The 22,456-nt window shown below is 35.5% G+C and overlaps 1 protein-coding gene across 1 annotated transcript in view; it reads left to right on the forward strand.

Annotated features, from left to right (window-relative positions):
- Positions 1-5,705: 5,705 nt before the first annotated feature.
- itgbl1 (integrin, beta-like 1) overlaps positions 5,706-22,456 on the forward strand; it is a 107,032-nt gene continuing 90,281 nt past the window's right edge. The window contains exons 1-2 of the mRNA XM_088913360.1: positions 5,706-5,862; positions 9,973-10,175. Of these exons, the coding sequence (XP_088769486.1) occupies positions 5,771-5,862; positions 9,973-10,175 (295 nt within the window). The 5' untranslated portion in view covers positions 5,706-5,770. The remainder of the gene's footprint in view (positions 5,863-9,972; positions 10,176-22,456) is intronic.

Consider the following 22,456-nt stretch of genomic DNA (forward strand, 5'->3'; position numbering starts at 1 on the left):
TGTATGCAAAAATCTATATATTAGAGGGGCATTTACTGTGCATTTCTTCTAATAGGAAAACACATAATACCCACACTTCAACATCAAACAGTTTTCAGCCTTCAAGAAATCTTTACAATATATCTCTTGCTGGTGTCATCCTGATGAAAATCCTTTTGCAGATGTGCGGAAATGTTTCTACAGCATTTAAACAAGTGTACGGGTATTACATTTTGGCATAAGATTTAATGCATGTCTTGTATTATTTATGTACAGTATGCCTTACTTTGCACTTGATTCTTTACTAAGCCATGTCATCACTTTGAAACTTTAATATTTTCTGGTCATTATGTGAAAAACATTTATATTACATCTCAGAAGGTTCTTTCACATATATGCTTGCCAATTTATAAATCTAAATTGTTTCTACTCCCTTTAATTTTAAGGTAAGGAAACGTTACTGATGAAAGAAATATTATGAATAATGAATTTTCCCAACAGTAATACTAAGAAAATGCTTTACAATTTAAAAATCAGGAAACAATTTTGGGAAGTATTCTGCACTTTAAGTGGGAAGTGATTTTTTTTTTCTAGCCTGTGAGCTGTTGTTGGTTTAGTTCAGAAACATTATTTCCACTTTGGACTGTGATTTTGCCAGAAGGAAATATCAATGGAAAAGATCATTACTGTATAAAATGGTGTAGCAGCAGAACAAGGTATTATAATGAGTATGTGTTCTTTAAAGGTAAGGTTAAAGAGAACAGAATTTCCTACACTGAACTGAACACAGAAAAGCAAAAACATCGAAAGACCATTCTGTCTGAGAATATCCAGCACCCAAAACTAGTACAATACACTCCCTGAATGAATTTTCAGAAGCTTGAAAACACAAAGTCAGGCAGAGAAGGGAAACATCAAAACACAACAGTAAATAGAAAAGGACAGATAACCCTCATGTTTACTTCATGACTGGTTATTTCTCTTACTCTATATAAAGTACATCTTGCCAGTTAACAATGCATGGTTACTGGGGTAGGCTTCATGAATTATCTATAAAGCAGTTAGGTTAGCATTAAGTTTTAAAACAACATCCCTATTTCCTTTACACATTTAATTTTGAAAAAATATCTACCTGTTCCATTGGAATAGATTATGAATGCACATACTGTATGTACAACTCTGCTATTTAAATTCTAGCTGGAGTTTCCAGCAATCAGCCAATATACAGTATCTAACATCACAGCTACAAGCTAAGAGGGAAGGTTAGCACTTTGAGATTATGATTTCAGTGAAACCATTTTATGATTTAATGGTAAAGTACACTAATTGAAGAAATTTATCTTTACCAGACAGATTCTCCTGTGAATTAGGTCTACAAAAACATATACATCAACTAAGGAATATTTTAGTAGGCCAATAACTGCTTTAAGATTTTCAATATCTGTCTTGTTTTTTTATGAGTCAGCCCTTTGGCTATTAATAATATTAATCTGCCCTAGATTTTATCAAGAAATTTCTGAATATCAGAGATTTCATTAGCATACCATTACTTAAAATCAATAAAGCCAGACAAACAATTACTGGATATATGGAGGCCAATTCTACTTGTGAACAGGTTAAAAAATAATATATGATAATTAGACTGCTGCTAAAACAAAATACGTTTTTAATCTAAGCATCTATGGACATTAAAATGAGTTATTAAATGTCTGTAAAAACCATGCATCCTCAGAATTACTTGCAGTCTTATTTATAAGATAAACTAGAGTTATATATGAAAAATATTTCCCAGAGATTTTCTCTTAGAGGACTGGTGCACAGGGTCCCAAGAACATATTAATGTAAAAAATCAATTTTACATTTCACTTTATTTTAAACATGTACAGTATTACTTTATCTAAAGGCATGCTATTCTTCTTTGACTACCTGAATTGCTGTACATTACTGTATGACAAATGACATCTCTATGGTATAGAATTTAGTTCCTTGACTACATACAGTATAGTATAGCAGGGGTCTTAAAGTCCAGCAAGCACAAGTGTTGAGGTCTTACAGTACATGTACAGCATGTGCTCTTAAATAGGTTTTATGGAATAACCTGTTTAGCTTTTCTGCCTCACAGCGCGGGGAACTAGGACTCATTTTAGGGAAGCTATCTGCATGGAGTTTGTATGTTCTCCCTGTGTTCATGTGAGTTTCCTCCCACTGTCCAAAGACATACTGGTAGGAAAACTGGCTTTGGTGTGAGTGTGTGTGTGTGTTTGTCTGTGTGAACCCCGGGGTTGGACTGGTGTCCTCTCCAGGGTGCGCCCCTACTTCCGCCCGTTTGCTTATTAGGATGTGCTTCAGCTTCACCATGTCCCTGAATTGAAGGTGGTTAGAAAATGGATGTATGGATGGATTATAGCAATTTTATTTTTTTATTAAAAGTTTTTTTTTTAATACGGGCTCTACTTATTTATGATGATTGCAGTTAAAAACAACAAAGACTAATTAAAAAAACCTTTCAAAACGTATAGTAACCATCAAAATCACATTTCAACTTTGTAAGAGTCTTGCAGTATGGCAGTTTCCACTGTATGAAATACTACGGAAATGAATGCCCAGAATTGCAGAAATTAAAGATAAGAAAAATGGAGTAACCTAAATGATGGACACAAGTAAAAGTATAGTATAGTGCCCATTGTTTCAACAGAAAATTTATAGAATTAACTGAAGAAACTATACATGCCTGGCACTCACTCTGATATCTGAGAATATACTTTATACTTTAAAAAGAATGTGCGCATTAAGATATAGTACAGATTTAAATGTGTTTTCTGTTTATTCTTAGGTTTAGTGTAACAGATGTTTCAGGGTCAATGGTGAGTTAAGAGGAAATTAAGCACAGAAAGCTGATCTTCATTTTGGAAACTCAAAAGAAACATACCACAGAGGACCCTCAGGAGTGTAAAGCAAATTAATTGTTTTTTTGTGTGTAGTTACTGTGGTCTGGGTTTTCACTTGGGCCAAGCACCATTGAACTCAAAACACCATTTGATCAAGTCTGATTTAATTTAAAAATGAAAAGTTAAAAAAGCAAAACTAAAAAGTATATAAACAATGGCAGCATGTTTGCTTTAGGGTAAGTCAACACTATAGCATAGCTAGTCACTGTTATTAAAACAAACAAAAAAACATTAAATTAACTGTAAATAAACAGAATATAAAGGTATTTCCCAATCACTGCAGAAGAGTCAAGACACAGAGATATTTTGAAATGAACAGCTGTTTTCCTGGATTGTCTACTCCACCAAACCTGTCCTGTAGTTTACACCCTGAACCGGTGACATAGGGATTTTAAATCCTTTTCATTTTTGTTGTGGGCATTAAAACCCATACTGTATATGCTAAAGGCCTAAAAAATATCCATACAAATTTGCTTTAGGGAAACACGATTCTCAACTGGTAAAGAAAGGTTATTGGATTAAGAGGGACTATTTAAAACGATGCATATTTGGGTAATACTCCATACAATATTTTTAAATGTTCAGATGTTCGGATTTTTAAACGCTGTATTTTAGATGAACGCTAAATAAAACAGATACACAATAGCACGTATTGGGTAACCATGGAAACGGCTGATGAGGTTTGTGCTGCTCCTGTCCACACATGCTTAAATATGTTATATTTTACGAACGTGTATGACCAGATCTAATATATATATATAACCTTAATACTGTAGGTATCAAATCTATATACGCTAACTCCGCATATCCCTACAAATCATGTACTAAACTATTATTTGTGTAAGGCCTAGGCAACCAGAGAACAAACAACCAGAGACAAATACAACCCGAAATCATCAATGCTTGAAAACAAAGCACTGAACGGAGCAGAAATTAACTCCACATTTTATAGAAAATAATGCAACATTACTTACTTGCAATTCAACTCCCCCTTTTCTCAATGCAATATTCTATCCATGTCTTCGTCAGATGTTATGCCTGTGCCTTTTTAATTTATCTAACTGGTTGGTCGCAGTATGATCAGCTGTACAATCACATCAGCTGAACAGCTGCTACAGAGACGCTCCATCCCCTGCTACTGCGACGATCTGCACTCGACACGAGTTAGTCTAGTAAATAGACAGGCCTTAAATTGTTACTTTGTTGCAGAAAGCTTAAGAAATGTACAATAAATAAATTAAAAAATGTAAAGGGAAATATGCATAAAGTATTTTCAGTGCCTCAACTACAGTAAGTATCATTCTTATCATTCACAGAAATCGTATATTCTATTTACCTGTACATCGCTATACGTTTTAGCATAAAATTTAACACACCGTGTACAATTAATACACAACATTAGTATACAAGCCCCAGTAAATATCAAACAGTTGGACGTTGTTGCTAATTGAGTTTATATGGCATAAAAGGGAATTAAAAGTCTCTTTGCTTTATATCTCTCAGTGGTGTGAAACTGCAAGAGCTATTTCCAATCCCATAATTCATATACACTACTATTAATGTCTTGCATTTTTATAATGAAACTGATAAAAATAAAAGTGAAATAAATAAAACTTCAGATGTACTGTAAGGAGTAGTAATTTATATTTTTATTTGAAATATTGCTCCTGGCATATATGGAAATTAGAAAAAAACTATGGTTGTTTTCCATTGCAAGTATTATAAAATATAATAACAATGAATTATATTTGTCAATAATCCTTAGGAGGAAAATGCCTTACTATTCACCATATTCAGGACTGTAGATACTGTACCAAAACAAACTTGTTTAGGCCATTAGAAAGAATGGCCATTTTTTTCCCAATAATAGACTAGTGTTTTTTAAACTATGTAATTTTACAAAAAAATGTAGGTTATTTGAACTTTTTATGAGAAAAATGGACAAATGGAATATGTTTTCTACAAGCACATTTTAAGTTAAACCAACTATTTTTCTGTTTATATTATTTAACTTTGACTTAACAGAATTTAACGAAAGAAAATCTCTGATTTGCAAATTAGAATGGTTTTTGGTAATGATGAAGGGTACTGTATAGTATTACAAATAACTCATCTTGAATCTGTTGGTCTTGGTTGTGTTTCATTCTGTTAACTCGCTGGTACAGTAGATTACTGAAAAGAGGTGTTTTCTCAACTGCCAGACCAGTTGAGTAAAAGTACTAGTACTACAACTGGTTGACAAAGCTATTTGTTTTATCGAATTGCACACCTTTAAATATACCAATAAACCATTCCTTACAAGTATATGATTGACTTTCATAGCTGCACTGATTTTTTTAATCAATGTGTGTTTGTGGGTGTGTTTTAGAAAGTGAATCTGCTTTATTTCTCCAGTCTACAGTATGTTTGTGTGTTCTGTGATACAATTCTGCTATAAATTCCACAACATTGAAAGCTTACAGATGTAGAAATGTAGCATGGTATTTCCTGAAATGAGAACAGCAGTACTCCTTTATATATATAAAATAAACTCTGTACTTCAAGGTACTGTATTTGCTACAATATAAAATTAAAATACCATAACATATTCATTATTACAAGCTAAATGGTTGTAGTTGCTGCCTGGTCTGGTTTCTAAACATTTGGTTTTGGCATGTTACTCTTTTTTAGACTGCTGACCAAGAACTAACAGTCAGAACTAATCAAAGGCACTTGCATGGGAAAAGCTATTGGCCTCTGAAGGGTTGAGCCGGTTTTGGCCAGCTTTTAGCTTGCTCTCTCTGTGTTTGGAAAACTTGAAACTCCTGAAGGCATTTCACTTCAGGTTTCTCTGGGATCTAAACATGCATGCAGAGGCTTTGTTGAACTCCGTTTTAGTCACTTCAGTTTTGATTATTCTCTCAGCTGTTCAAGACGGTTTATCTCAATCATTGAGGTAAGTTCTGAACTAGATGTGTCTTTTTTTTTTCTGGCAGCTTCTGAAAGATTATTTACCCACAAGGGAGGAGACCTAAGACTCATTTCAGAACACACACGAAACTGAAGTTGTTACTCACAAACAGTACATCAAAGTGTCAAAATGATTACTGCAGTATGTCAGACATTGTTTTCTTTGTACTTACATTTCTGCTGCAGTAAGATAACTTTTGTAACATACAATATTTTGAATGTCAGTTTGAATACTGGGTGAAAAATGGGTGGGTTTTTTTGTCCTGGCCTTCCTGCCTAAAAGAAGACATCTATACTCATCTATAGTGAAAGGAAGCAGGTTTATTTAAAGACTTCGATAATAATGTTAAAGTTCTTCATTTTAGTAATTTTGCTATCTGCATGAGAATAAAGATTTTACCTTAATCGACATTTAAAATACTGTACATCTAACAGGTTAGGACTGGTTATGTCTGTTCTTTCAATGAGTTTTTTTAACTTAGGAAAGTTTTTAAAGAGGTACTGTACATGGAACATGTTTTAATAATCTAATAATTAAAATAGAATTGAAGGAATTTCAAATGCAACATGTATGTGAATATCCACAGTATTAGGTGAGAGCTTTACACTTTTAACTTTATAATGATTATAATGTCATAATAATATGGAATAATATTGCACTTCAGAATTGCTTTTCTTCAGTAGTATATTAGACCAGAAAACACAAGAAAGAATAATGTTCTCAAGAAGCCCCCTGTGCAGTTCCAACAGCTGGAATGCTGTTTACATAGAGACTGACCGAGCAGGTGCAAAACTGTATAATAAAGTTATGTAATAGTTTTATTCCTATTAAGTCTAATGTGCACACTGCTCTGTTGTACCAGCCGTTTAGAAAAGATTAACATATTTGCAGCAGAAATTAATTGACAGCACTTCATCCTTACTGTATGTATGAAGTATAAATACACTTCTTAACTATTTCAAGTATCAAGTATAAATACAGTACACTTCTCAACTATTATTTCAGTGAAACAAAAAGGTCTAAAAAATATACAGTATATTCTCTCCATAAAATATTATTGCATCTTACCGCTGTAATTAGCGCAATTAAAATGGTATTGATTAAAATGTTCATTATTGCCTTATTGTCATTATATTTTTTATTTTAAAATAAAACAGCCGAACAGTTCTTTGCAGATTCTCCTGACTAAAATTTTAGAGAAAACTTTTAAAAAGCTGAGATAGATCAAACTGTATTGAAACTGATTATGGTGACAGAAAAAAGTGGGTATACAATATAATACTAATAAGCCATTATAGATTAAATTATTTTGTCTAAATATAACAGTTCCTAATGCTTTATTATCCTAATGTACTTTAATCTCTTTGGTGAAGAAGGCCTCAGAGTTACAACATCCTGTTTCTTATTCATCCTTTCTATTTTAACCTCTAATTGTTCCTGATGTTGCTGGTTGTCAGGCAATCAGAAAGAGTCACATGGCCTTGAGGCCTATATAACCCTTGTAGCAAGTACAGGTGTTAAGATACACATTTGCATGAATTTTAGTCTCAATGCAAACTTGGAAGCCTTAATTCATTCTTTTCATATTATTGATATTACATTGTTTTCTCAATAAATATATATATACACTAAATGTGTCTTTACTTGATACTGTATTTGTCTCCACAAAATACAAAGAAGTGTTTACCAAGCCATGAGGAAAGGCAGGCAGCCAAAGTCAAAAATGCCAATTTTGTAAAAATCTATTTTTACATCCTAAACTGAAGTTTAAACTAAACTTTGACATACAAAAAGTCATGATAAGTGTGTTTTTTTGGAAGAGAGGCCATGTTTTTTGTGGTGATAGACTTTGCTTGGACCTTCATTTCTGTACCTTACAAACTAGTATTTGACCTGGGTGGTGAGGGCACAGTGGCTTTGTGGAGCTGTTTTTAATCTCAGAAAAAAAGAACAGAACTGAAAAATCTCAGTACATGTACTTCAGTATTTTCTTCACAGGTACTGATATATCACCTGATATACTACTTACAACATAAGGATTAAATTGTATTGTATTCAACAACAAAACTCTTGATTTTACCTTCCAATTCCAGCCATTTCATTAAATAACCTCTGAATTTATTTTTTTTTAAATATTATCTCTGAATATCCCTATAAATGCCAGTGGATGGCAAAAAAAATAGCCATGGAATGTCATGGAGTTACCAAGTTAAAAATGTTTCACTTCAAATTTTTCACAAAATTCTGGGTAGACAAATGACAGACTTGGAGGTGCAGGCAGAGATCTAACAGAATACATTTAATGGTCAGGGTGACAGAGTTGGTGGTTGACCAACTCTCTGTTGTGTGTGAAATTCTCCTAAGGCTTTTCTAAAGTCTCATATGGAGAGTACATGTCACTCTGTATTGTGGAACATTTTTTTTTATCCTGTAATTCTTAAGCATTATAGTAGTTTACGTAAATATACAATCATGGAAAAATGTGGAATACATTTATTTTTTTGTTACCACACAGAGCAGTTTTAGCATTTTTAAGTGAATGAGTCGTCTGGCTGAGATTCCTGTTTCATATTCTAACTTAAAGTAGACCTATGTCTAGATCAGCAAATATAAAAGCTATATCATTTACAGTACCCCTGTTTAGTGAAATTTGTTGTGTTCCAACTGATACAGTTGCAATAACATAAGGTTTTGAAACTTGAAAAAGTAAGATTTTGAGATAGTTAATTGTACACATGACCAGCTCTGAAAATATGGAAAATAATTTTAAAGAGGCAGCTGGCGTGCTCTAAATGTGCTTCTTGACTGCCAAAAAACATTCTGTCTGTCTTATTGTATGGAAAATCTAAATAATTTTAGTCACATCAGATCTTTTTTGCAAATAAAACAGAAGTTTATCGTAAATTGTTTAAAACTTTTCAGTTATTTGATTATGGTGTTATTCTTCTCAATGTAAGATCAGAGAATATAAGACTTTACAAAAAAGGAGGAAATAAGACATTACAAATTGTACAGTGTATGTTATATAGTGTATGAAGTTTGATATGAATGATACAATGGATTTGCAGAGTAGAAAATAATTTTAAGGAAAAATGATTTTGAATAGACAGTATAAAGTCAGACCATAAAAGAATGCCCTATGCCAATTTAATAAAGGAATTGTGCTTTTATCAGATGTCATTTTTTCAGGAGTAAAAAGATTTGGTTTGACATTTAATCCCACACATTTAATACATCTTTTGTATTTTAATGGCAAATTCTAAGAATGACAAGGTTATGATGCATGAGCTTGCTGGCTAAATTTGTGTTATAGGAGGCATTTTGTGACTCACTCCTTGCTTTGGGTTTAAAAGACAGGAGGCTTTCTGTTGGCATATGTCAAAGCAGCAGAAATGCTGTTTAATTTTGCTCCAGGATGAATTTTTGGACATGATTCTTGTAAGTATGGGTTTTGTACTGTACTGTGAGATTTACCAGTGAACTGAGCAATTGGGCAATTACAAATCAAGGGAGAAGCCAAAACAGAAAGTGTTACAGCAGAGAAATAATGGGAATGAAGGAGGCAAAACATAAGATATTCAATATACAGTAACATACCATCCATTTGGAAAAATATTTCTATAAAGCTGTTAAAAGATTAATGGGTGAGGCACGTTCCCAAGCTTTTCATACTATAAAAAAAATCACTCTCCATTTTCTGAAGTTACAAAACAGTTCAAAGTGTAACAAGATACAATGTGAGTACTGAAAAGAGAGATGTGTTTTTTGATCATTTATACACTTCTCTAAATTAAATTTAAATAGACTAAATTGTGGTCTAGGAACATCTGCTGGAGTTTCTTTGGAGTTAGAAAGAGCTGAGCAAACTTTACAGCAGAAAAATCTCTTCAAAAGTCATTTTATAATTGGGAACGTCAGTCTCATATGAATGGAGGGAAACGCAAACAGTTCTTTCTGACGTTACTATAATGTATCTACATGGTTTTGCAGGACAACTCTGAAACTGTATGAGTCTAAACTCAGTTCTGCAACTGATTAGAGCTTTTTCCCGAAGTTATAGTTTAAAGAAAAAAAATATATCTATTCTTGTTTAAGGACTGCAAGTGGAGCTTGCAGACTATCAGCAGAATCATCTCAGAGACGGTGCAGGACTCCCGATGGTCTGATCTGCAGTGGCAGAGGAGAATGTGACTGCGGGGTATGCATATGTCAAGTGACTGACCCTGGGAAATACTATGGGCCCCGCTGTGAATGCCATGACTGGGTCTGTGCAACATATGATGGGAAGACCTGTGGTGGTAAGCAAATATTACATCTTTCATGCAGCAGTCCAATCAGTTACTTTCTGAATGCTTTACAATAAGCCTCAGAATATCCATGCTCCCCAAACACAAGATTTTGATGAGAGGACTCAATGAGAGGAAGGCAAAGCTCATGCTGTGATAGAAACTTCACATGCTTTATATTTTAGATTTCCTTCTGCTGTTATTTTCCAAATGAATCAATCCCCCTTTCTTCTGGATTTACATGATTTCCCCCCCTCGAGATAATTTCTCTTTTTAAGCAGAAATCTGTGATTATGTCATTAAACATCTTACACGTTTTAGTTTCTGGAGTGCAAGGCAGGGATACAATTGTATTGGCTTCAAAGGCTTCTAATTTTACTGATTACGTCATAATCCCCCATTCGTTTGGATAGGAATTCTTTGAACCCAGGAAGCAAGTTGGCATTTTGGAACAGATTCTCAAAGAGATGCGTGCCCACACAAATCCATTAAGTTTCTATGAGCATGAATGCACACTTCTCCAGGAATCAAAGGCATTGTCTGGCTCCTATAGGACTTTGAATTCTATTGACATTGCTACCTGCAACAGCTGTGACATGAGCGACATTTGAAGTCGGGGGCGAGGGTAATCATTTGTGATGACCTTTAAGCCCACTCTACAGTATAAAAGCACTAACATTAAGATATCCATGGAATTTCAAACACTCTGGTCAGCTCTAAATACTGCAGAGAGGTAACGTCACAGTGAGAAAAGACAGTAGATTTAGCGCATTAGTGAATAACAAAGAGATTTTATATTAAAGCTAACTAACTAGTTAGTATTTTGCTTTTGTATTTTTTCTTTATGATTTGCTTACTATTTAAGGTTGTTATACACATTAACAACAGTTCTTAAAGTATTTTCGGTAAATATGCAAATTGAAAGTGGAGAGAGTTTAATCTTCTCTCTAAAACAATCTTGTTTTAATTGTTTTGAATATGATTGCAATTTAAAACAAAATTGTAAAGTCTCCTCATACAGTATGTATTGTACACATTCACACAGACACGGGTATTGTTTTAATAGTTACAGCATCACTAATAAAACAAAAAGTTCCATTAGGGTATACCTTAGTTTTAATCTTGCTGGATGGAATTTACTCAAAGCCACATCTTGGCTCTTGATTCCTAACATGATGTAAAATCATTATTGTTGGGGACTGAAGACCAACAATGTTAGCAGCTGTCGGAAAGAGTGAAGTGTTGGAAAATGTGTTACACACAGAGAAAGTTAATCAGGTTGCTGTACTGATGCTAATAAAATCTATCAAAAGCCACTTCAGTGTATATTTCCTTATTTGAAGGTTTCTGGATGAGTTGTTAAATAAGGACATTGCAGCAAGCCCAGGTACATTTTTAAGACATGGTTATAATATGTGGTACTGTAAATTTAATAAAAACACTGATGGAGATGTTGAATTGAGGTGGAGTATATTTGTGAAGTGATGTGGTAAAGTCTTCATTTAAATCTGCTGATACAAATAAATCAGGATCTCAGAGTTGCCTAGAAGGAGGTTTCACTGGAGTGTGGCTGCATTGCAATGATGATACCTTTCCAGTAAATTTCAAAGACAAAAAGAAGAGTTTATCCTATTAAGAGTCCAAATGGAAACCTCATCGTAAAATAAACACTAACATTTGAAGTCCAGATGACAGTTTTAAAATTTCCCTTCAACAATTGAGTAATAGTACTGTAAGTAAAATCACTATTCTTAAGGAATGGCATCCTGCAAGAATTAAATGTGTTGAAAATATGTAGTTAGTGTTTAGTCATAGTCAGATCTGGCTAAAAGTGCTTGGCTGAGGCCCAGTCCCCTGGCTGTAGGACGCAGAGGCTGGAACCCCCTGCAGAGTGAGGAGTTTGTTAGGGTTTAACATCCTTTCACCTAGAGGGCACTCCAAATGCCTGAGTCCTAGTCTGATTGCTGTATTATTTCCAGGTGTTAAGAATCAGTGTTGATACTGTATATAAGCCTAGCGCTTCCGATACTCAGGACTCAGTGTTAGGACACGAATGTCCAGAGGCACGCCTAGAACCAGACCGCGGATTAGTCTGAGGGCACAGACCTTGCCAGAGACATCACGCCTCCTGAGCCCGTGGTTCTGGGCCCCATTGTCACGATCGTAAATCTTAAGGACGCTCCAGCCCTTCCTCGTTGACCTGATCTCCTGCACCTGCCTCCTGTTCCAGTCTCCCCTTTAAAAGCCAGACGCTCCCACTATTCTGGGTTCAGCTTTGGAAGACGGACGCCACAAGGCTTGCCTATTTTCCGAGTTGTCTGAAGGCAAGCCTTTTCCCCAGCGTCCTGACCACCTGGGTCCGGGGCTGGGAGCGCCTGGCCCCGTTACCCTTTTTTATTCCCCCGACCCTTCGCCGGATCCCACTCTGGCTTTTAACTCTGTCCTGTCTTCATCATGGATGGACCACCTGATTCTGGACATATGAGTCAAATGGATTTCCTTATGAACACCCTTTGGACTTGTTTGCCTTGGACCACGCCTCCCCGAGCACCGAGCACCTTCGTCACGCCCCTCTGTTCCTCTACCAGCCCAGTTCCTCGTCTCCTCCGTGTGTCTGTTCACTCCCTTCCAGATTGTGCTGTCTGCACAGGGTCCTGAAAGATGCTTCGTGACACCCGTAGGTTCTTGGACTGTTCCCGATTTCCCTGTGTCTGTCTAGTTGGATGGATCTCCCAGTTTAGGATTATTGGACTGTGCCCTGATTTACCCCCATCATGGATTCGCTTGTTTTCCCTGTTCACCGGAGCACCTATTGTCACTGGGCACTAACTTTGTGAATAAGCCCTTGTGTGTTTTCCCTCATGTCCGCCTCCTATTTGTCTCGGGTTACACTGCACCACATAGGCTCTAATGGGCAGCCCTCCGCGGAGGCTGAGGCCAATTCGTGACAGAGTGACCAAGGGGCAGCTGCACAGGTGGAGACGGGGTGGGGAAGGGATGCATAAGACAAATGAGAACAAGCAAAGGTTTCCCTTGGTATTTATAATTATTTTTTATTTAGGGAATGAGGTCAGGAATGATTTTGATTTAGGGGAGCTGTGGTGAAAATGAACTTGACTGCTCTGCTCTCTCCTGGACATGCTGAAGACCTCATAAAATATTCTAATGCAGGGTACTAAGTATTAAAACTTAATAAATGTTTCTTTTTTCCCCTGGGATGCACAGTGTGAAAGACATATTTTTGTTAAATATTTCTAAAATACCTATTTCCTTATTTCATTACACAATCCAAAATAGGTTATTAGTGTACAGAAATAAAGTCCAAGTTATGCAGCTACTAGATTTTACTTTAAAAGTAAAAAAAGAGTACCGTATGTTGAGTTTTATAGGTAGAATTTCACCCTAATTTTAGAGGAAGGATCCCTACACAGAGATCTACTGGTACTGTACATGTCATATTATGGTTTTTATGGATTACTAGATGAGTCTCATTTTACTTTCTTCAGCATCCTTATTCTGTCTTTTACTACTGTTCTTAGATAAAGAGGGATATTAAAGCATGTTTTTCCTGAAAAGATTAGTTCAGCTGTCAAAGATTTTAAAATAATACTACTCAGTACTTCAACCTTTTTAATCAGTATGAGAACGGACCCCCTGCTGAAAAAATATTATTGCTGTACTGTCAATCACTGATAATGGAATCCAAATATCTTTAAAAAGGAAGCCTGAACAGACTTAACCTTTGTAGAACTACCCTTCAAAAAGAACATAGGAACTCCAGAAGTGTTTTTCTGTTTTGAATTCTCAAAACTCTTCTTATTGTGTCAATTTCATGAGCTACGACAATAAGCTATGCTAGCTTCTAGGTTTATGTCCAAAGGAATGTTTTTAGATTTACTGCCACATATGAGATCTCATTCATGAATAAATATTTTTAAGTAATTCATTTCTATTCATTCTTTGAAGCACTTCACATTGTTTGATGTCTTCTACAGTAAAGCACATTTTGCTTATTAATTCTTCAGGTAAATGTACAAGACTTTCTCTAAATTTAAAATATACTGAATCCTGAGGTTTTTTATTAAGTTCACCTGAACAAATAAGAAAATCTTTACGAAAATGCCAATGCCACCTTCAGTGTAGGTCAAAACCTAGTTTTCTATTTTGATACTGTATGCGTTTTGACAAATTCTCATCAATTACAGAAATTGTCTCTAAAGCAGTAGCCTTCAAACTAAAAAAAAATAACATGGTTAATTCAGTCCTGCTTGTAGGTAAAATATCACGGCAGCTTTATCTTAGAAGAGACAGCACAGAAGGTGATTTTGAGGTATAATTTGTTATGTTGTCTCTTTGAAACAGATGTTTCTATTGGATTCACCATCCTGTGCTATATGTGTATCCAACCATTTTTAAACCATTGTAAAGTTAGCTGTGGGACAATTAGATTCTTAGCATACTTTTGAGATGTAATAATTGATTTTAGTTGAGTTACTGTACTTTCTCTCTTTACAGACAAATACATTGTATACATTAGTGAGTTATGTTTTCTGGCAGCAAATAGCTGCCACTACAGCTACATTGTAAAGTACAATGCATTTAATTGCCTGTGCTACAAAGCAGTAAGTGAAATGTCTTGTATTGTATGTTCTGTGTCTATAACCATGCACAGAATATTTTACCTATCGCCAACATTGCTGTCCATACACTTCTGGAATTTTTTGACTGACTATACTGTAGCTATGCTAGGCTGAAAATGGGAAATATTGTAGTCTCCCTCAATGCAGATTGTGTGTACAGTATATTTTTCAAGGAGTTTCTTCTTCAATACAAATTTGATCTTCCCTGACTAATGATAATTTCTTTATACTGTGTATTTGCATATTTTGAAAGCCCAGGGAGCTAAATGTTTTCATAATTTAGTAAAGTGATTTTAAACTCCTGTTGCTGTTGCTGAACTGTGCTTTTGCTTGATAAGATTTAAAAGGCTGATAAAGATAGGGATTAGCAAATAACTGCTACACCTTGAAACTCATCTTCAATAAAGGGATCAGTTAAAAAAACTAGTAGTTGATAGTAGTTGTACTGATAACAGTTTTATGTGGCATACTGCAAACTGTTTCTCTGCTCCCCACTGAGAGAGTTATGCAACATCTTTTAAGTCCTGGTATCATAGCTGGTGATTTTCTGTGACTGTATCACGTTTACTGTAGCTTCTTCCACCCTGCTTGGTTGCCTTGGTTATCTTTGGGAGGTTTACAAGTGACCTCCAGCTAGAGTTGCACTCCAGATGGGTCCCTCCTTTGGAGTTACAGACAAAGAGACACTCCATCCTTGGAGATGTAAAAGTGGACCTAATTTACAATTACCGGGTTGGATCCTTTGTTTCCATAGCTATAGAAGGTACTGTAGGGCTCTGATTTGTAACTATCTGAGAACAACAGAGTGAGATGTGTGTTATGTGTTAGTAACTTTTTGAAAATAAATATTTGACCTTTGTAAGTAAGCTGCATGGTTATTACTTTGAGCATGCTGTGATGGAGAAACTACGAAAACATGTGCTACAGTATGTGGTCCTATGTATTTTCTGACAATAGCACGAGTTTAATGCCAAGAAAAAGTCTGTGAACCCCCAATATAATTATGGGAATTACTTTTTTTTCTTTCATGCCCTTGTTTAATTAACACCATTGTATCTCTGGCCTTGTGCTTTAAGTCATTGTCCTGATAGAAGATTAATTTTTGCCCCAGTTTTAGGTCTATTGTAGAAGATTGGCCATTTATGTTCCAATTCATCTTGACCATTGTTTCAGCAGTTGCCAAGTAGCCTGCTGATGAGAAGCAGGAGTATAACACAATTGCCACAAACATGCTACACAGTAGGGATGATGTTGAGTGTTGCACTAAGTTGGGTTTGTGTTAGGTGTAATGCTTTGCATAAAATGTGTGTGACAAGTGTTTAGTCGCCTCTGTGACTATATACAGTAGTAATATACAGTATTGGTACATGCTTACACCTGAAGAAGGCTCCACAGCCGAAACGTTGTGTTTTCCTTTTCTCTTTTCAGCATGGAATAAACCTATTACTTGTTCCGTATACACTATTAGCCTTGTGAAATTATATGTTGTTTCATTTGTGCTGTTTAGTACAGCTCTTGTCTGAAACATATTGTGTGATAGAGGAGTATGTCATGACCTGGGCCATTCACTTCTGGCTATGGTGTGCAATTGTGTGGTTTGTTAAGTTACTTTTGTGCATCTAAATTGAGGTTTGCCACAGCAAGGGGTTTAAAGGCTTATACAATCATGACTTTTCCTTTTTTCTTGTCTCTTTTGTCATTTTACTTTAATATTTAACGTTTGATAACAAATGTTAATCACGTATTTACAGTAGAGTGTCACAGCTGGACGTTTTAAAGCAACACATTTTGGAAAATGTGCAAGGGTCTGAATAATTCTTCACAGAGCTGGATGTTATGCATACAGTACACCTCTTCGGCCAAACAATTGACAAATTTACAAAAATCATACTCCAGAACTAACTATATACGGTATTTTGTTTTGTGGAACACTGAGCTGAGATACTGCTCACATCACTATCAGATCACCATATCATTTTCTGCAGGTCACACTCCCCTGAAGATTGTTTAATATCACTCTCTTACAGATGTATTGAATGTAGTTTCTAGTTTATCCATGATTTATTAGATGAGCAATTTTCTGTTTTCTATGGGATGAAATTAAAACCTTTATTGTAATTCTATTGCAGAAGAGAATAAAATTCTTATCTTTGAGAAAATATTGAAGTGTCTGCTTTTGACATTATCATCAACAACTACCTTTATCTGATGTAATTGCATTGGAAACCAACACTGTTGGATATGTATGTTTTGCCTAGCCAGAATTATTGTTTTAATGGTACTTGGCTGAGTAATTTAAAAGTTTTTAGACTCCATATCAATGATCAGTTTGCAGATATTCCCACAGTTACTGTAGATCAACACATGGGAGACCGCTATCAGTTCCATTGCAGATAAAAGCTGCATTTAATCTTTTCTGTTCTAAATAATATGGATTGGAGATACAGTATGATTTGGGGAATGTGCATGAAATTTCTCCTGAAGACGTGGCGTGCTATGGGTCTGTATAATCTAGGTTCAGAACATGAAAAAGTCAGTTTTCTAGCATGATAAATTTAGCTTTTTTCAGTTATTATATTTAATAATAATTTATATAAGGTAATAGGAAATATTGAATATTATTGAATAGTACCTACAGTATTCTATACATTACTACTTTGACTACAATACATTTTGTGACATCTAGGGAGCTATAAAGTACAATCTGGATCAAAATATCATGCATGTTACAGTAAGTGAGCATCTTACAAATGGAAAAATATAGATCCCTCTACACTATGTCATAACAGACTGCCATGAGAACTCCATCTATTGTACATATATATATATAAGCATCCTCTGCTTTTAACAACACATTTCTTTTTCCAACCTTGTTTTCTAAAGAAATGTGTGAAAAAGTAAGCATTTTTATTTCAGATCAAATATGGCAAAAAGATATCAAATTTTACACAATTGCTGCCAAAACCATTCCATCTCTGGGGCTGTGAAAAAAGTACCTTTTAATACATGGGTAATACACAGGGTTTTCATTCACGAATGTTGCTCGTCTTAGTTTAGTATATGCCAAGCAAGCTGTACCTGCAGAGGTCATCACTTTCTTAGTTGCTTTCTAGACAAAACAACCATTAGTCAATGATCTCTGGAGACAAGACCTTCATGTCAGAACACGTTTAACCATCATCCCCTGAGGGCTGTCATGCTTAGTAAGGGATTGGTAAAACCAATTCCTTAGTGGAACACATTATTCATGGGAACAAATCAGTATACACATGTATACTGTATTGTATATTGTATGAAGTATCACTTCATCAACAAAATATGACTTTAATATAAATTAAGAGTTATCATTTTGAGATACAGTAATGTGGCCTTTCCCTTTCTTTTAATCCCTGAAGAGAAACATCTCATAATATTTTATTTAACCACCACCCTTTGCTTTTCTCCTCATTGTGTCTCCTAGATAAAATACTGTATAGTATATCACAGAATTCTTTCCTATCTGACTTTTCATACTCTAGGGAGAATTTTTCTTCATGATCATTATGATACTTAAGTATTTATGTGATTGCAGATTTACAATTTTAACCTCACTCTACGTAACAGTTTCTATAATCTTCTATGACATTTTTTCAAAATTCCCAGAATTTAAGAATATGGGGGCAAATAGTGTTTCTTTGAGGTTCTATTGTGTTATGAGGGAAAGAATTACATCATCTGCTTATATATTTTAAAGTAAAGTCAACTAAGAAATTAAGAACACAATACCTTGTTGACGTCTTGACATTAACTGAATTCCAGATACAATATTGTAAATATATCTAAAATATATTCCATAATCCACTGCATAGAGCGTATTGTACATATCGTAGTGATCCACAGCCACTGGTACTGAACTGACACCAGGCTCCAATGGTTCCTAGAGTGGGTGCTGTCTACATAGTGTCCTGCATGGACAAGACAGTTGGATGTTCATCCCTTCCCTTTGAGAGCATGGTGAGACTGCCCTTGATTCCTCCACCAGGCAGGTGAGGGCTGATGGACAGCAGATCTGAAGATACTGTCTAGGCTAGTCAACATGTGTGTGGGCTCATGCAAGGTAGTCGAGTAGGGAAAAGAGACCAGGAGAGGCCATTTCCTCTGTGTCCACGGGCACTCAAACAGATGATTCCCTTTGCAGACTCTACAGAAGAAGACCTCCCAGAGCTTGATAGTCCCAGTGCTAGCTGATAAAGGGTTCTCTCTTTATTGTACATCAGCAGCCACTGTGTGCTCCAGTCCTCCTCAGGTCAGATCCTTGCTGCTCCCGTTATTTGGAAGACAGTCAGTCCAGCTCCTGGATTTCAAGGTCTCCTCTAGGACCAGGGGCTAGGAGAGGTGGGCATGATCCACATACTTTACCCTTTATCTTATATAGCACCTTTAAAGGTGGCTTCTCACAGCACTTTACAGAGTGACAACAGCAACAACAAACAATTAAAAATAAACAATAAAAAATACACAAGATAAACACAATGAGAATACACAGGGGAGACAGTAGATGGTGGTACTAAATACCGTAGGAGCAGAGGGGTAAAGAATGGAACCAGTTAAGTAAAGGCCCCTCTAAAGAAGAAGGTTTTGAATCTGTATTTGAAGGAGTTTAGAGAAGATGTGTCTCTGATATCCTTGGGGAGAGAGTTTCAGAGCTTATGGGCATAATAGGAGAAGGCCCTGTCACCCATAGAATGTAGACGGGCTTGGGGGACATTTAGGAGACCAGAATTATAGGAACAAAGGTTGCGAGTTTATAGGTGAGCATGAGGATTTTGAAGTTGACACGAAAATTGACAATAAGCCAGTGCAAGGACTGTAATGTAATGTGTGTAATGTGTAAGTAATGTGATCACTTGCACTAGACCAGGTCAGGATTCTGGCTGCCGAATTTTGGACATACAGGAGTTTGTTCAATGTGGATTTAGATACCCCAGTGAGTAGAGCATTACAGTAGTCAATTCGGGTGAAGTTGTGTTGATCAGCCACAGTTAAAAAAAACTGTCAGTGAACCTGTAGGTAAGCTGTCAAAATGGGAGTGTTTGTTGCAATATAATAACTTTGTTCCAAACTGAAAGTCAGTGCTCTGGTTATTTTTAGTGAATAACATGAATTAAAAAATTACATTACAAAAAACAAACTGATCACTGGGAAAGGGAATTAATTCATGCAACTTGCCTTTTAAGAGAGTAAGTCTGGGTAGTTTTGGTGCAGGACACTTGAATACAAAGATGTAGAACTCTTTATTCATCCACATTGAGCTACAGTACATGGGCATGAAACTTTGCACAGTCAACAAAAAAATGACTCTCTAGCAAGATATACCTAGAGGTATTAAAAATGAAACAAATGAGTATTGGAACCATTAGCATTTGTTGCATTTTTAATGCATCTCAATATACATTCTAAAATGTTATTTCTTTGATGGCCGTCAGCTGAGCATGAAAAATAAATGACAAAAGTTGCTGGAAAATATTATATTCTGTCTTTGATTTATACAGAAATAAATTTTACTTTTTAATCATGAGTCTTGTGTACTGTATGTTACTTTTCAAGTTCATGGAAAATGTGTGGAATAAACAGTTTGATTTATGTGCTCTTTCTTGTTTTGGATAGAGGATTGCTAATCTTTTAAAATGTCATTTATTTTATTTTACTGCATTACAGTCATATTAATTACAGTATTTACTGCATATTAAAGCATCTGCATGTTTTTCCATATGTTGTCTGGGTAGCTTGTTCCATGCTCTTTGGATAAACAAGTGCTTCCGATTCTTCCTTTTAAATGCCCTTCTTATGTAATCACCAGTTGTTTCTTGTGGTTTGTGTTTCATGGTTTTTTGAAGACGTCCTCTGGATTGACTTTTGAATATTTGTGTCAAATTCCTCTGTAGTGTTCTCTGTCAAAGTCTTTAACGGTTCAGGTTTTTCAGCCTGGCAATTAAGGGCATTCCTTTAAATACAGTATATCTGGTTACTCTTCTCGAAATTCCAGAACTGATACAGTATATACTGTATCTTTTGTTGTAATGTGGCAACCACAATTGTACTCAATATGCTAAATGAGGCCTAACTAGTCCATTATACAATTTTAATATGACATTCTTGGATTTGAACTCTGCACTTTTAGCAATACAGTCTAACATTTTTGCCTTTGTATTGTCTTTCCACATTGCCTAGGATCAACACAATATTTCAACATAAACACTCAAGTGTTTCATAAGTAATAATTTACATAAGTCTTCTAATTCTGGTCTCCTAACTGTCCCCCAAGCCCGTCTACATTCTATGGGTGACAGGGCCTTCTCCTGTTATGCCTCCAAGCTCTGGAACTCTCTGCCCAATGATATCAGAGAGTCACCTTCTCTAAACTCCTTCAAATCCAGACTCAAAACCTTCTTCTTTAGAAGAGCCTTTACTTACCTGGTTCCATTCTTTACCCCTCTGCTCCTACTATACTGTGCTTAGTACCACCATCCACGGTCTCCTCTGTGTATTGTAATTGTGTTTTATCTTGTGTATTCTTTTTATTTATTGTTGTTGTCATTCTGTAAAGCGCTTGAGAAGCCACTTTTAAAGGCGCTATATAAAGGCCACACATTCCTGGTAAGTGTCACAGAAACCTACCCCAGAAACAGAGGACACTAGGTGGGACTACACTCTGGATGTGACAAAAATCTGGCTGAGGCCTTTTCAGGTCAAATTGCTTCAGGTTGTTACTTAAGGGGATTATTGTTAGAATATCTTGCACCTTCTTTCTTTTTGTGTGTCAAATCTTAAATAGTACTCCAAGGCCTTTGCAGCACTGCTCAAACAATTCTACACGCTGCTGCTCTGCAGCTGTAGCTGATTCAGTATTCTTGTATGTGTGTCAGTAACATTCCACAGCAATTTAGTAAGCTGTGTTTTTTCTTTTAGTCTTCTTGTATTTACTCCTTCTTTATTTAGCCATATCACGGCTAGTTAACATTATTATTATACTTTTGTTTTAGCTTTTTTTCTTCGTTTTTTATGTGTTCTGCAATAACTGACAAGTAATAATTTTCCATCTTGGTAACCGTCAATAATCGGCAAAGAATGGGTTTCAGCCAAATGATTTTTTTTGTATATTTTATATTTTACAGACTGTGTGATAATTATCATCTTTATTACATCTGTACTTCACATACCTCAACAGGACCGTTAGAAATCATATAAATCAGTCTGTGTTTTTGTTAAGTACTGTAGCTCATCTGAAACTGTAGTATTTGTTACCATACCAGACCAGTGATGTCAATTTAGAAATCTTTTAAACTTTTAAAAAAATAGTGTGCTTGACTTGAAAACTTCTGACCTGTATCTTTCCTGAAGGGATTACTTCTGTTGCTTAAGGAAAGTTTGGACAGAAAGTGGTTCAAGGTTCTGCACTGGCAACTTAGTGACTCACTCCAATTTACTTGTGAATGCATGTGCACTCACAATCATTTCATGCTGCCCAAGTGACAGTACCTTGTCTTCACAACCAACTGATAGAGGAGGCGCAGAAAAATATACTGCCACAAAGTCTTCCATTTGTTTCTGTGTATTGAGGTTTTATTTAAATGAAAGATACAATGAAAAACTGCAGTTTATCATACAATCTAA

Source organism: Atractosteus spatula, chromosome 4, assembly GCF_055471065.1.
Source record: "Atractosteus spatula isolate fAtrSpa1 chromosome 4, fAtrSpa1.hap1, whole genome shotgun sequence".
Lineage (NCBI taxonomy): Eukaryota > Metazoa > Chordata > Actinopteri > Semionotiformes > Lepisosteidae > Atractosteus > Atractosteus spatula.